This window comes from Scomber scombrus, chromosome 14 (assembly GCF_963691925.1).
Source record: "Scomber scombrus chromosome 14, fScoSco1.1, whole genome shotgun sequence".
Taxonomy (NCBI): domain Eukaryota; kingdom Metazoa; phylum Chordata; class Actinopteri; order Scombriformes; family Scombridae; genus Scomber; species Scomber scombrus.
The window spans coordinates 3,411,739-3,424,813 of NC_084983.1; the positions used below are offsets into that span (position 1 = coordinate 3,411,739).

The window sequence follows — 13,075 nt, forward strand, 5'->3', positions numbered from 1 at the left end:
TAAAGCATGATTCAGTACATAGAGTAGCTCATATCGATATCATGCTTCTACATTGTGAAAGTCTTTTTCAGACAGGTAATGATTGCTTGATAGTTAAACACAAGGTGCATGAAAGCCTTGCTGGTGATTTGGGGTTTGTCGTTTTCTTGTCAAATGATGTAAAAGATGTGAGATTGATGGATTATAGAATCTATCTATCCTGATTTTCAATATTGCTATTTTACTATTTTGATCTATTCTGCACACACAACATCTACTGCATATCTGTGCAACCTGGAAGAGGGAACCTTCTTTTTAGTGAGGTTTCTTCTGTTTTCTCCCTCATAGAGTTTTTTTGTTGCAGATTTGTTTCCCTTTACAGATTTGAGGGTCTAAGGATAAAGCCCCCTGAGACAAAATGTGTGATATTGGGCTATGATAAATAAAAATGGACTTGGTTGGAAGATTCTTTTAGAAAGTTGCTGTTATCTTCTCACAGGGTTGTCAATCCTGAAGCCTCCTCCAGTGAAGTGTGGCTTGCCTGTCAGCTGTGGCAGCAGATCCAGCTGCTCCACCTTGGTCTGGGTTCTCTGCTCACTGAGGAGACATACAGACCACCAAGACATATTAAGACATGAGAGAGTAAATAACAGAGGACTTTAGAGAAAATATCCATGCTTTCATCTCCGGCAGGTTACATGACTGTAGTCTTCTTTTCTCTGGCAACTTGAGCTCATTGTGAATTCTGCTGCTAAAGTCCTAAAAGGTAAACAGAAGATGTCAAAGCAGCCAGTAGATGAAGCTCACCTGTGACACTTTTTCTGACTCAAGTACTTCTTTTTGATGTTTGTCAGCTCGTTGGATAATCTCTGATTCTCACTTGTATACTCGTTCATCTTTGAGTCGAGCACTCTCAGCTCAGCTATCAATGCCTGCGGAATCAGAGACAAAATATCAGTTATGCCATATTGTTCTATAGCAGTTTGTAGATATGCATGTATGTTGCAGCTGTGAAAATCATTTGACTTCAACAAAATAAAAGAGTCAATGAAAGGATGAAATGTCTGAAGCAATACCCAGAAAAAATAGACATAGATCTATAAGTTTAGATCTATGCAGTATACTATACATGTTGGACTCCTGTTTGAGGCACTCGGTCTGCATGATTAAATATTTTCACTGACCTTTCATACAAGCCTTCATCAGATCAGAAATAAATTGGGGTTTTCATTCTGACAAAGGTCTAAACTTTTATGGAATGATTGCATGTTTTTAATGGACACTGATGATTTTAAAGGACAGAAACAGACATAGATGACTTTAGAAACACATAATCTAATGTGGTGAAATAGGACAGCATGAAGTACTGGAATACTACAGGGGAAACAACTAGAAATAAGAAAACAAAAAAAAGGAAGAGACTGTTTGGGGAAAGAGTGTCACTGAGGACCTTGAGTTTTTTAGTTCTCTCTCTGATCGTCCACTGGCACTGCTGGAGCTGCTCTGCTGCCTCTGGACCCGGCTGACGGGCCAGAATGTGCTTCAGCTCCACATACAGCTTCTCCTTTTCCTTGCAGGGGAAACAGAGAGAAAGACGGAAGGAAGAACATATGTATTCTGATTATTTTCAATTAGGGAAAAGCAACTAAACTTGTAACTCCATTCTAGAGATCACTTAAATACTTTTGCTGGTGTTTGTAGAAAGATAAAAGAATACAAGAAAGACTGGTGTAGTCTGTGTGCTGCTTTGACACACTCATTATCAGTACAATGAGTGTCATTGTTGTATGCCACAGTGGTTTTCTTATTTCACAGCTCCAAATAATATCCAAGTCAAACAGTTTCAGGCAGAATGACAAAAATATTGGATATCAAACAATGTTCAAAGCTTTTAGCCACAATCTCAATATGAGAGCAGCACAAGACATATTTTGAATCACACGTTCCTCACTGTCTTGAGAGAGTTGAAATATAATATAACTCAACAGTATACATTTTTCTGAGTGATGTCAAAGCATGTAAAACGAGCTAAAAGAAGAATGAACTGATTGACTAACAAGTAATGTGTGTGTATTCTAAGTATTTTTTCTCTGTGCCATAGAGCTCCAAAAAACTATTACAAACACTGCAATGAGCCACACACAAGTGTAGATTAACTGGCCAAGTTTAAAAAATATTTATGTCTTCAGTAGGAATAGGTAATAAGACTTTGACAGACAGGCTTATATGTCTTTGGTCTTATAACAATAATCAGTTAACAGTAATCCTCATCATTTAAGCCCTGATGACAAATGTATCGAATGTAAAAGTAATGACAAATAAATGGTAAACAAATGGTTTAAATGCAATGATTGAGTACAGACGTGAAGATGTTAAAACATGTTTAAAATAGAGATACATTTCCGCTTAACATTTAAGCAGTGTAATTGGGTCCTACTTCATTTCCTGTTGCAATGCTTTAAATGAAATTATTTCTTACTCTTTTATTATTCTGCAAGATGTATTTGGCTGACTTGGCTGTTATTGTCTCCCAGTGGTATCTAAGAAGCTGGAAGCTATACTGCCAATTATTACTTTCCCATATGAATACACTGACAGAGGAGGATGAGAGATAACACTCCTTTTTTTGTGTATTCCCATCGCTGAAGCCTGAATCCTCCCAAGTGAAGGGGGTGTTACCTGTAATAGTAGTTCTCTCTCTTCCAGCTCTTGAGTCTTGGCGATCAGTCGTTTCTGTAAGGACTGAATCTTCTGGATGAGTTCGTATTTGCTGGGGTCACTGCCCTGCAGAGGAGAGTCATTAGCATAATGTTAATGTTCTGACTGTTTTCTGCTTGAATAATGAGGTGTATTCTGCTCAAACAGAGTGAGTGTCTGATGGAGAGACACCTTTGAACATCTTTCACATAAATAAAACAAATAACAAGCGTTGCAGTGATGGTTTGAAGCTAACCCACACAGACACTTCTAAAACAAGTCCTTCACCTCCAGTCGTCTCCATCTATGAATATTAATAGGCTTCAGCTGCTCCTCCAGCACACTGTTCCTCGTCCTTTCTCTCAGCAGCTCCCTCTGCAGGTGGAATAGCTCTCGTCTGCAACGCAGAAACTCCAATGTAGTATTTCACGCAACATCTGACCTTTATACCCAACTATATCTTTCATTTCAGGATGTTTTTTAGTTATTTTAGTTAGAAGAAACACAGAAAGACAATAGAATAAAAGACCAGCAAAGCAAAAAGCTTCTAATCTTAATCATATCCTGCATTTTTTGAAATATTTCTTCAAACTAAAGGTCCTTAATTATCAAAGTGACTACAAACTATCTGGATTCTGAAAGGTTATGCAGGGTGTTTTGATATAAACTATATATGTTTACTATATTTTTAGAAGCTACTCAAATGGGATTATACCTACCTCCTACTCTGTATCTGTCTTCACCTCGCTCCATCGTGCACTTCTACTCTACACTCAGTTCTTTGTAGGTCACCTCATTCTTTCTCCAAGCTGGGCTTTGTGCTCACTGCTTTTCTCCTGCCTTCTTTCCTTCCTTCCAAATTCTTCTCTTTTTTTTCCTCTTTCTCCTGCTCAGCCCTCTCTTCTCCTCTTTTACCTCAAGTCCTCTGTGTTGGGTATAGTCTTGTCCAGGATGTTCTTCTTACGCCGGAGCCTCTTGATCTCCAGCTTGAGGAGGTGGATGTCCTCCATCCTCTGGTTGTAGTGGAAGTCTCCCTTGCTCAGGATGGACTGCTGGATCCTGATCTTCTCGTACAGCAGGGCGCGCTCGTCGTTGCGGTGGAGCAGCTGCTTGCCCAGGTTGTCCCGCTCTCTGATCACCTGGAGAGAAGTTACACCCACAAATGAGACACAGAACAGAACTATGTCTGTCATTCTGTCTGTGGCTGTTTCTCACTTGTCTTAACACTTAACACTCTGTATTAACTTATTTTTAATTTTATAAATAATTTGTATCTGAATTCATTGGTATTCTACTTTTGTACTTTTGTTTATCATTAGTTCTTAAGTTAATGTCTTGTCTCTAGTGTTTAGGCTGCTTAGCTTTAGTTCTTTTTCATTTGTTATTGTGCTGTTAGTCCACCCTGTTGCTAAAGCTTTTTAATAAAACCTCTTAAAAGGGAAAAATGCAGTGTTGCTAGTTGTTCTTGGGAGCTGGGAAGAGGGGCATCTCATTTTATGTTGGGAGAATGAAAATAAAAATCTGTTTATAAGGGAATATACAACTATTTTTATGTAGATGGCAAATTGAAAATAAATCAAATCTAAACTTGGGGAGTATTATAGCACACTGTAGTGTTATGCTGATGTGATGCTGAAGCAGCCTGCAGTGGTCACAGATCAATTTCATTGTCACCCAAGGATCAGGGTGAAATGAAATAAAAAACCATCCTCTACCTCCTCTTCTCTCCCTCCTTCTCCATCTTTACCTGTTCCAGCTGTTTCTTCTGTCGGATCTGTTCGGCATCGCCATCGGCTATGATCTTCTGCAGCTTTTGTTGCTCTGCTTTCTGACTGTCGATGCACTGCTTTGTTTCCTCCAGCTGGAGCTTAATGGTCTGCAGCTCCCCCTGCAGCAGGACACACAGAGAGGACACACACATGCCTTCACAAACACTGATTTCAGTCACTGAGCTTCTGGTGGTAGAGCAAACTGAAGATAAATATGTTGTTTATTCAGCAGACTAAATAAAAGGGCAAAATAACAATCTGAGTGATGATGAGGAGCCCAGGAGCACGGAGGCAGATCAGGCAGCAGCTACCTTGAGAGCCTCGTTATCCTTCTCTAAGCGCTTGTGCTCCTGCTGATCCTTGGCCAGAGCCAGCTCCTTCCCAGTGATCTCATCTCTCAACCGGGTGACCTGGTTGTTCATGGTCTTCATTTTCCTCTTCATCTCTGCAATCTCTTCCTGAGACAGAGAGACGGCAGAAGGAGGAGGAAAAGAAGAAGCGAGTAACTCAGCCATCATTTCAAAAACATGCTGACTACCTGGCTGGCTGCTGGTGTGATTAACAAACAACGACACGTCATTCCTACCTGAGCCTCGATGAGGTTTTTGCTGTACAGGTTCCTTTCAGACACGACAGACTCCAGCAGGTTCTCTTGCTGTTTGAGCTTGCACTCAGCCTCAGTGACCTTCTTCCTCCAGTCAAATATCTCCATCTCTTTTACTTCTACATCGCTCATTCTTTGTTGCACCTGCACATGAGAGGAAAGGCTTATCATTGCTACTGTCACCTTAATCCATATAGCAAAATCCAATCATCTAGTTGTTCTGCGTGACCTGCCTTCTGCATGAGGTTGCTGGTCTCATTGATGTAGCGGTCTCGCTCTTTCTCCAGCTGCTGGATGATCTTGCGCTGCTTCTGGGCCTCCTGCCGGTAGCCGTTGATCTCGTGCTCCAAGGTTTTTTTGTCCTGCTCGAGGAGCTTCACGAGGTTCTGCTGTTTCTCAGTTGACAGTGCAGCTTTGATCATGTTCTATTGATTGAGAGCATACATACAAATACTGAAACATGAGTAAACATGTGTTAATTCTTAGGTTGAATGTGTGTTTAGGGTTCAGTTGATACCTTATTCAAAATGTCTCTCTCTCTGGTCAGCTCATCTATGGCTTTCTTGTCAGCTTCAACTTGTTTTTGGGAAGATTCGAGATCTGCAGAGGGAGGAAGATGAGGACAGATTGTACTGACGGCCAAGGCCAATTGTGTTGGATATTTTTACATTGACTATTTCTCTTTCATTAAGTTTTTTAGTAGACCTAAATTATTTAAAGCAAAGTCTGAGTAAAACATTACCCTGCAGAGAAGAAGCCTGTATGAGACAGTGATGACAATGCAGAACACAAAGACAATAAAGTGGGGTCGGAGCATACAATACCGTGTCATTTCTTGTTCTCTCAGTTACCCCATAAAGTTTCTGAACCTCCTGCCAGCTCCTTCGCTCTTTCCTTCACCCTGATGAATCTTATAATAAAAGTGTATTTTTAGCTCGGATAACCCTGTGATAGGATGTCACTATGTCATTAAATTAAAGAGTACAGTCTAGACCTGCTCTATGTGAAAAGTGCCTTGAGATGACTTTTGTTGTAATTTGGCGCTATATGAATGAAGATTGATTGATTGATTAAAAAACTACTTTTTCAGCACCTGCAACAGGTCCACAGTTGATGGATGCGATGGATTGATACCCGTTCTAGACTAATTCTCTGTATTTTCATTGCAGGCTTTATACTTCTAAATTTGAAAGTATTGTACTGGTATAATAACAAATAATAAAACGCTAGTGTTGGAGCCAAAACTATAATTTGATAATTTGATGAATTATGTAAGAAAAGAAAAGAAAAGAAATAAATCAGGGGATTCACAGAGTCAATGTATTGTAGTCAATTGCTGTCATGAAGTGTAGGGTGGACACTTCCTGTCTGTCAGCCACTTGGACAATCAGCTGATTGAGTCTGACACTCCCTTAGACAATCAGAAAGCTGATTGAGTCTGTATCTAATTGCAGGTAGTACCAGCTGGTGTATATATGGTCAGAGCTGGAAGTTGCAGGTAATATCTTGGTTTTGTAGCCACACGTTTTTTGACTGCTGAAATACTGTAACTTAAAGTTAATTTTATGTGGAAACACAGAGGGGTCTTAATGAGAATGGAAAATAAATATGACAAAAGAAAGAAATCATGGACTCTGAGTGTTGGAAATAATGTGTTATATATTGTATTGTATTGTGAATTAGCACATATAGCCATACCCACATATGAATGTATATGCAGATGTACTTGTAGGTATGAGTGGGTTACTTTGTTGTTTTTTTACTACACACAGTCATTTATTTTGATAGTGTGCACACATCTGTGTATTTGTTGGGCAGATACACGTCTGTATATTTTTAATGTTATCAGTATAAATAATTAATTAAAAAAAGGTCTAAATAACTGCAAACATTAATACATCTAACCCATCTGATTTCAAATGCCCATGCTTTTTTTGCTTATTGGCTAATTTACATTTAAGTTACATTTTGAAGTTTCATTTATCTCATGCCAGACTTAGCTTTAGACTGATGAGCTCACAGTAGCAGAGGCAGGGATGCAGTGAGAGACAGACTGACAGGGTACACAGATGATAATGATTTATGTCAGACTCCCGTACCTTTCTCCAGACCGGCGATCTGAGCTTTCAACGTCTCCTTCTGCACGTCCACATCAGCTTTCTGATCCTCCATCTGGTGAAATCTCTTCTGGATGGCTTCTCTCATCTTTGTTTGTTTGGCAATCTCCTGGCGCATCTGGTTCACCTCTTCTTCTCTCATCTGACAGGTGGGAGGGGAGGAGTCGTACGAGGCATTACACAGAGGTAGCAAGGAGGGGGAGGGGGTTGAAAAAAGAGATGAAAGTGGATAACTGATCTTGTTGTGTGCTTATATATGGACTTTAACTCATTAACTAACATTTCATTGTGTCTAGGAAACAAAACTGTGTCACATTCCTTTTGTTTAGTTTTTTTTTACTGGGGGTAGCAGTGCCCCCTGGTGGTTCAATAGGGGAAAATCATTAAGTTTCCTCCACTACTGTATATTTGAGAAAAAACAGAGTTAGCTACGGCTTGTTTTTTACTGTTCTAGGTTTTCTGAAGTGAATTGAGGAGAAGTGTGCTGTCTGACCGATGTGTACCTTGAGCTCATTAGTGTTCTGCTGATTTTCCAAACAAAGGTGTTCTTTGACCGATGAGAGCTGCTCACACTCCTGCTGCAGCTTGGCGTTCTTCACCTGCATCTGCTCCAGCTCCTTGGTGGCTCGCTCGTTCAAGATCTGTCACAGTCAGGAGAGGGTGTTGAGAAATGAGGAAATGATGTCTGTTTATTACAAAACAGTATGAGGTCTCTGTGTGAGGTGTCATTTGGGGAATGAATCACTACGAGTTGTTCATTTTATCATCTATTATGTAAGTGATTAAACACACAGTTCTAAAATGTTAAAGTTAACAGATGGCAATAATATACAAAGTGGTTTTTAAATTAATATTGTACTAATATATATATTTCCTGATGTTCTCTTTAGTGTGACATATTCATATAATGGCTTACTGGCTTATAGAAATGTATTTAAATATATGTATTATTATCATTCATATGGGATAAATGACAGGATAGACAAAATAAGACAGAACCTGAATAATAAGGTATGACCTTCACAATCACTGGATCTCAACCTAACAAAACACCTGTGATAGGTTTTGGAGTCTTTTGTTGGGCTGTGCTATCCATCACCATCATTAAACCACCACATGAAGGAGGGAGTGTGTTGGAGATGTGTGTTTCATCTCTCCAGTAGAGTTTCAGAGACCAAGGCGCACAGAAGCTGTCCTAGGGGCCTAAAACCTGACAGTGTGGTAAATTACATTTGATTGTTCTATAATAGATAATGATGAGCTTCAGTAAAACTATGTGACTTTTATTACCAGTGGCCTTTGTATTATTTTTAATATTAGTATTATTTATAGGTCATTTCTTAGCTGTAATTTAATTATTAAAAGAGATAGTAGCAAACTACTTGAACATCTCTTTCTGAATGTTGATTTTCTAGATAAATAAACTGCATCTGTAAATGGGCTTTAGACTGTATGTTGGTTTTATGTTTAATCTATCACTCATCTACATAACAGTTCATGTGGATACACTGTATAATTTTTTTACAGTAGAGGCTGTTTTTTAAAAAAAAGATTTATTTTGGGCTTTTTTCCTTTATTTAGATAGTATCTGGCAGAGATGCTGACAGGAAACAGGGAGAGAGAGAGAGAGAGAGAGAGAGAGAGAGAGAGAGAGAGAGAGAGAGAGAGAGAGAGAGAGAGAGAGAGAGAGAGAGAGAGAGAGAGAGAGACCTGCAGCATAAGTCACTGGCCAGATTCAAACCACGGATGCTGCGATTATGTGGAATGCAATCTAACCACTCGACTACCAGGGCGCTCCTTTTACAGCAGAGTTGCAATACAATCTATGTATGTTAATCTTTCAAACTGCTCCTGTTATTCTTCTGCTCATCTTAGGTGTGGAGATATACCAATGACTGTGACTGTGTATTAAAACTGCACTACTTTCCATATAATCACCTAAATGATAAAAAAAATCGGTTAGTTTCCTCAACACCATACACCACACGTGTCCCAGTCCCGTGTTCACCTTCAGCTCTTTCAGCTGCTGCTCCTGTCTCTGCTGCTCCTCTTTGGCTCTGTGACCCTGCAGGTTCAGAGCTTTGATGTCCCCAATCTTGGCCTCCATGTCAACATGCAGCTGCTTCACCTCCTTATCCAGCTTCTCCTTCAACCTCATCTCCCGGGAAATCTCATTCTGTTGTACCTGGAGCTCCTGTTGGAGCTGAATGTAGACACACAGAGCAGCAACAAGTTGGCATCAGAGTATCATCCTTATTACAGTAGTATCAGCAAAGCAGGAGGTATTCTTTGCAGGGTTCACAGCTGGAACTCCACCACTGAAGCTAAATATACTAGTGCTGGCTAGAATACATTTAATTTACTTGTTTTTATAATTGACATGTACTCAAAATAAAACATTACTTACTAGTATAGAACATAAGGTTAACAAAAAAAGTGTAGTGGCTCCTTTATTGTATTGTTTAAGTGCATTATTTTTGTAGCCACAATGCCTCCTGTAAGGAAACCTGCACAAAACAATGCTCTCTAAATATGAGTTCAAAGAATAGCTTCACGTTCTAGTCTACTTTGATTAAAATATTGAATAATTCATTAGTTATTAGAAGTTAGTTTTCTGTCAGTGAAAATTTACCTGAGAAATATTCTCTAAGGCGCTCTCTTTTTGGGCTTCTACCTCCTGCTGGGTTGCATTGCCTTTGTTCAGTTTTTCTCTCAGACTCTCCACTGTTGTCAGCAGCTGGTCCCTCTCCTTAGTCAACTCCTCATTCATTTTTAGTAGAGCACTGAAAAATACACATACACTATTGTTCCCATTCATTTTATCAAATGAAAGAGCATGGGGGAGGACATAACTCACCTCTGCTCTTGGTCCACAGAGAGGCCAGTTTGTTGTTCAGCCATTTTTGTTAGATTAGCAACTTCTTCTTTTAAATGCCAAATGGTGTCTTTGTCCTTTTTCTCTTTATCGTGAGCAGCATCAACCATTTTCCAGGCTTTATCCAGCTCCTACAGTGTAAGCATAGGAACGTTTCAGCAAAAAAATGTGAATGGAATGATGAATCTTGAGGGGAGAAATGATCAAACATCACCTAAATATAGTAAAATACAGTTCAGTAAATAAGTTCATAAATTAAAAAAAGATGTGCCACTCTTTACTGTAGCCTCTTATAATTTGGCAGTGTACCCTCTTTAGTGAAGTAATAGTTGTCTCGTCCTCCTGGGACAGCTTCAGGGCAGCTGCAACTTTGGTCGAGGTGGACACAATCTCTGCATTCAGTTCTCTGCATTTGGACATGAGCCTCCTTTCATTTTCACGGGACTTCTTCAGTGCAAGGATGAGTTTCTCATACTCCACCCGGACCTGCTCCATGCTCTTATCCCCAACCAGCTCATTGAGGACCATCTGGAACTCCTCTAAGGAGTCAAACGTATCCTCTCCTGCTGGTCCTGACTCCTGTAAATATCAGACACAGAGTGCAAGTGATCATTATTGAAGGCTGGGACTGAGCTACATTTCTGAATATCAACTCCTACCTTCTGGTAGACGCTTCAGGGCCAGTAAGTACAAAACTAACAGATACAAGTTTTCTTTTGTACCAACATCCATTACAATTCTCAACAAAAGTAACAGGTTGCCGACCTAAGGTTAGTCTCCCTTTTTATTAACTTATTTCTAATTGCTTAAATTATTTTATTTTATTGGGTTTTGACCTATTTTTAGAGCGTCTGGTGTCTGTTTTTTTTTATTTGACTAATTTAATGTGCAACTGGGTGGGTGCAATCTTTTGCCTAGACAGACGATAACGATATGAAATTGCACAAGGCACAACTACAACGTTTTGTTATGTGTTATGTGTATGTTGTAGGTATATGTGTGTTAATGTGTTGTGTGTATTTAATGTAATGGTGCTATATGCAGCTGCATCAGCACTTGTGCCCAGGACAAATTTCCTGTCAAGGATAATAAAGTTTATCTTATCTTTAATAGACTAGACTTGGTTTCTGTCCTGATGAACATGGAGTCTCCATTCTACAGATTAGACTAACTTTACACTGATTAAACACACTTTACACTGATTAAACTAACTTTACACAGATTAAACAGCTATGGTAACGTTGACTTAAATTAATAATAAATTATCATGGTTTTATTCTACAGGTAGTTATTTACTTTATTAAAATAATTTTAACTTGTTGACTTTGTTTGACAATATAACTTACATTATATTAAACTAATATATATTGTAGAAGAGTAAATGTAACGTTAGCGAGACGTCAAAATTGTAGAATTTCGACGACTTTAAGCGTTTACTGAAATTAACATGTATATATATTTTATACTTCAATGTTAAGTTGCCTTGAAAACTTTCATGACACCAAACTACAGGACCTACCTCCATTGTGAGTCCAAAATTAAAGTTAAAATAAGAGAATGTGTAGCGCTAACGTAGCATTGTTTTATCAATGGAGCTGTTGACGTGAGTTGCTAGGCAACGGCTGATCTCGCGAGAGAATGAGCCAGTGATCTGCATGGCATGGTGTAACACTGCACTGCTACACAGTGGAGTAGAAAGTCTGTTTACTCAGAGAATGATCATTCATTCCATTCATTAAAGGATAAACTGACCATTTGCACAATAGTACAAATATTTTAATACTGTTTGCAAATAAATAAATGGGCAATAAACTAAATACAGTATTGTGCAACATATTAAATTCAACTTTAAGTAGCACATGCTTACTTAAGCTCAGAATGCTGCATACTGCACTTTCAGTATGGCTAAAAGCTTTGAGATGATCTTCAGGTTAGAGCTGGACAGTGCTGTCATGTGTGTTTTGTCTTAAGTTGAATTTGTATTCTCCAGGCCTTAAGGATAGAGCTTTTCTAATTGAAGACATGTTAGCTTGTAATAATAGATAGTAGGTAACACACAGCTGTAATTAATAACATTAGTGGTAGCTGCACTCCATTTAAGTGTCCCAGGAAATCATTTCTGTGAGCCAGTAAATGCAGGGCCCTGCAGACATTTTAACACATCAACATGTCAAAGAAGGAAAAGCATATTCATGATGACTCTGGTAATAAAGCATGATGGTTTATCAGTATGGCTTCCTTTGACACTTCCACAGGGGGCACTGTTAATGTTATCAGTTCCATCTGAGCTTTTACTGCTATTACAAGTCAAACTGTCTTCTGTGAAAACAATCTATTACTGGGAACAGAGCCACCAGCTATGTTATTATTTCCTCCGACAAGTTGAAATGTCACACCAACTCATACACATTTTTGGTATTGATGGTAACCCTTTCATGCCACAGTGGCTGCCTTTCATATGCCATGTTTTTGATTTTGTGATTGTGAAGATATAAAATATAATAAAACCTAAATCAATAGTATGATGAATGTCTGCTTTGGTGCAACCCTCCTCCTTCCTCCTCCTGGTCTTATCTCGATGCTCATAGTAGTTATGGACAGCAGATCCAAGTCAAAGACAGCTGCAGAAGGAGCAGGGCAGGTTTGTAATCTATTACACTATCATTTCCATTTCAGTATGCCCCTCAATTAGACAGACAAGTATTTGACCAACTTTTAATGCTCACATATTTTTTATTCCATAAAGCTATTTTTTTAAGTGCATATGTACCTTTCTTATGGCGGAATTGTTTTGACATAGCAAGTTAAGCACAGGTTTAATTCATTATATTCATTAATGATGGCAGTGAACTATTTAGGTTGCCAGTTAGCATTAACAATATTGGATTCCCTAGAACCAGAACCACTAATATTGGTTCCACACTTGTGTTCGACATGTCAGATTGTCTGCCATGACAAAGGTATGTTGCTTTTTTGTCTTCAAAGATACACTGTATGCATATTTTCTTATTACACTACATTCACCTGGTGAGCT

At 38.9% G+C, this 13,075-nt stretch overlaps 1 protein-coding gene across 1 annotated transcript; it reads right to left on the reverse strand.

Annotated features, from left to right (window-relative positions):
- Positions 1-464: 464 nt before the first annotated feature.
- On the reverse strand, positions 465-11,566 carry cfap58 (cilia and flagella associated protein 58). The gene is made up of 18 exons (XM_062433574.1): positions 11,561-11,566; positions 10,351-10,620; positions 10,024-10,172; positions 9,799-9,949; positions 9,175-9,369; positions 7,670-7,807; positions 7,149-7,308; positions 5,567-5,649; positions 5,283-5,474; positions 5,032-5,193; positions 4,757-4,903; positions 4,424-4,564; positions 3,592-3,815; positions 2,965-3,073; positions 2,659-2,763; positions 1,430-1,549; positions 787-911; positions 465-576 (listed from the first exon to the last, which is right to left on the reverse strand). Exons 1-18 carry the CDS (start codon positions 11,564-11,566, stop codon positions 465-467), a joined length of 2,589 nt encoding a protein of 862 aa, XP_062289558.1.
- Positions 11,567-13,075: the final 1,509 nt, after the last annotated feature.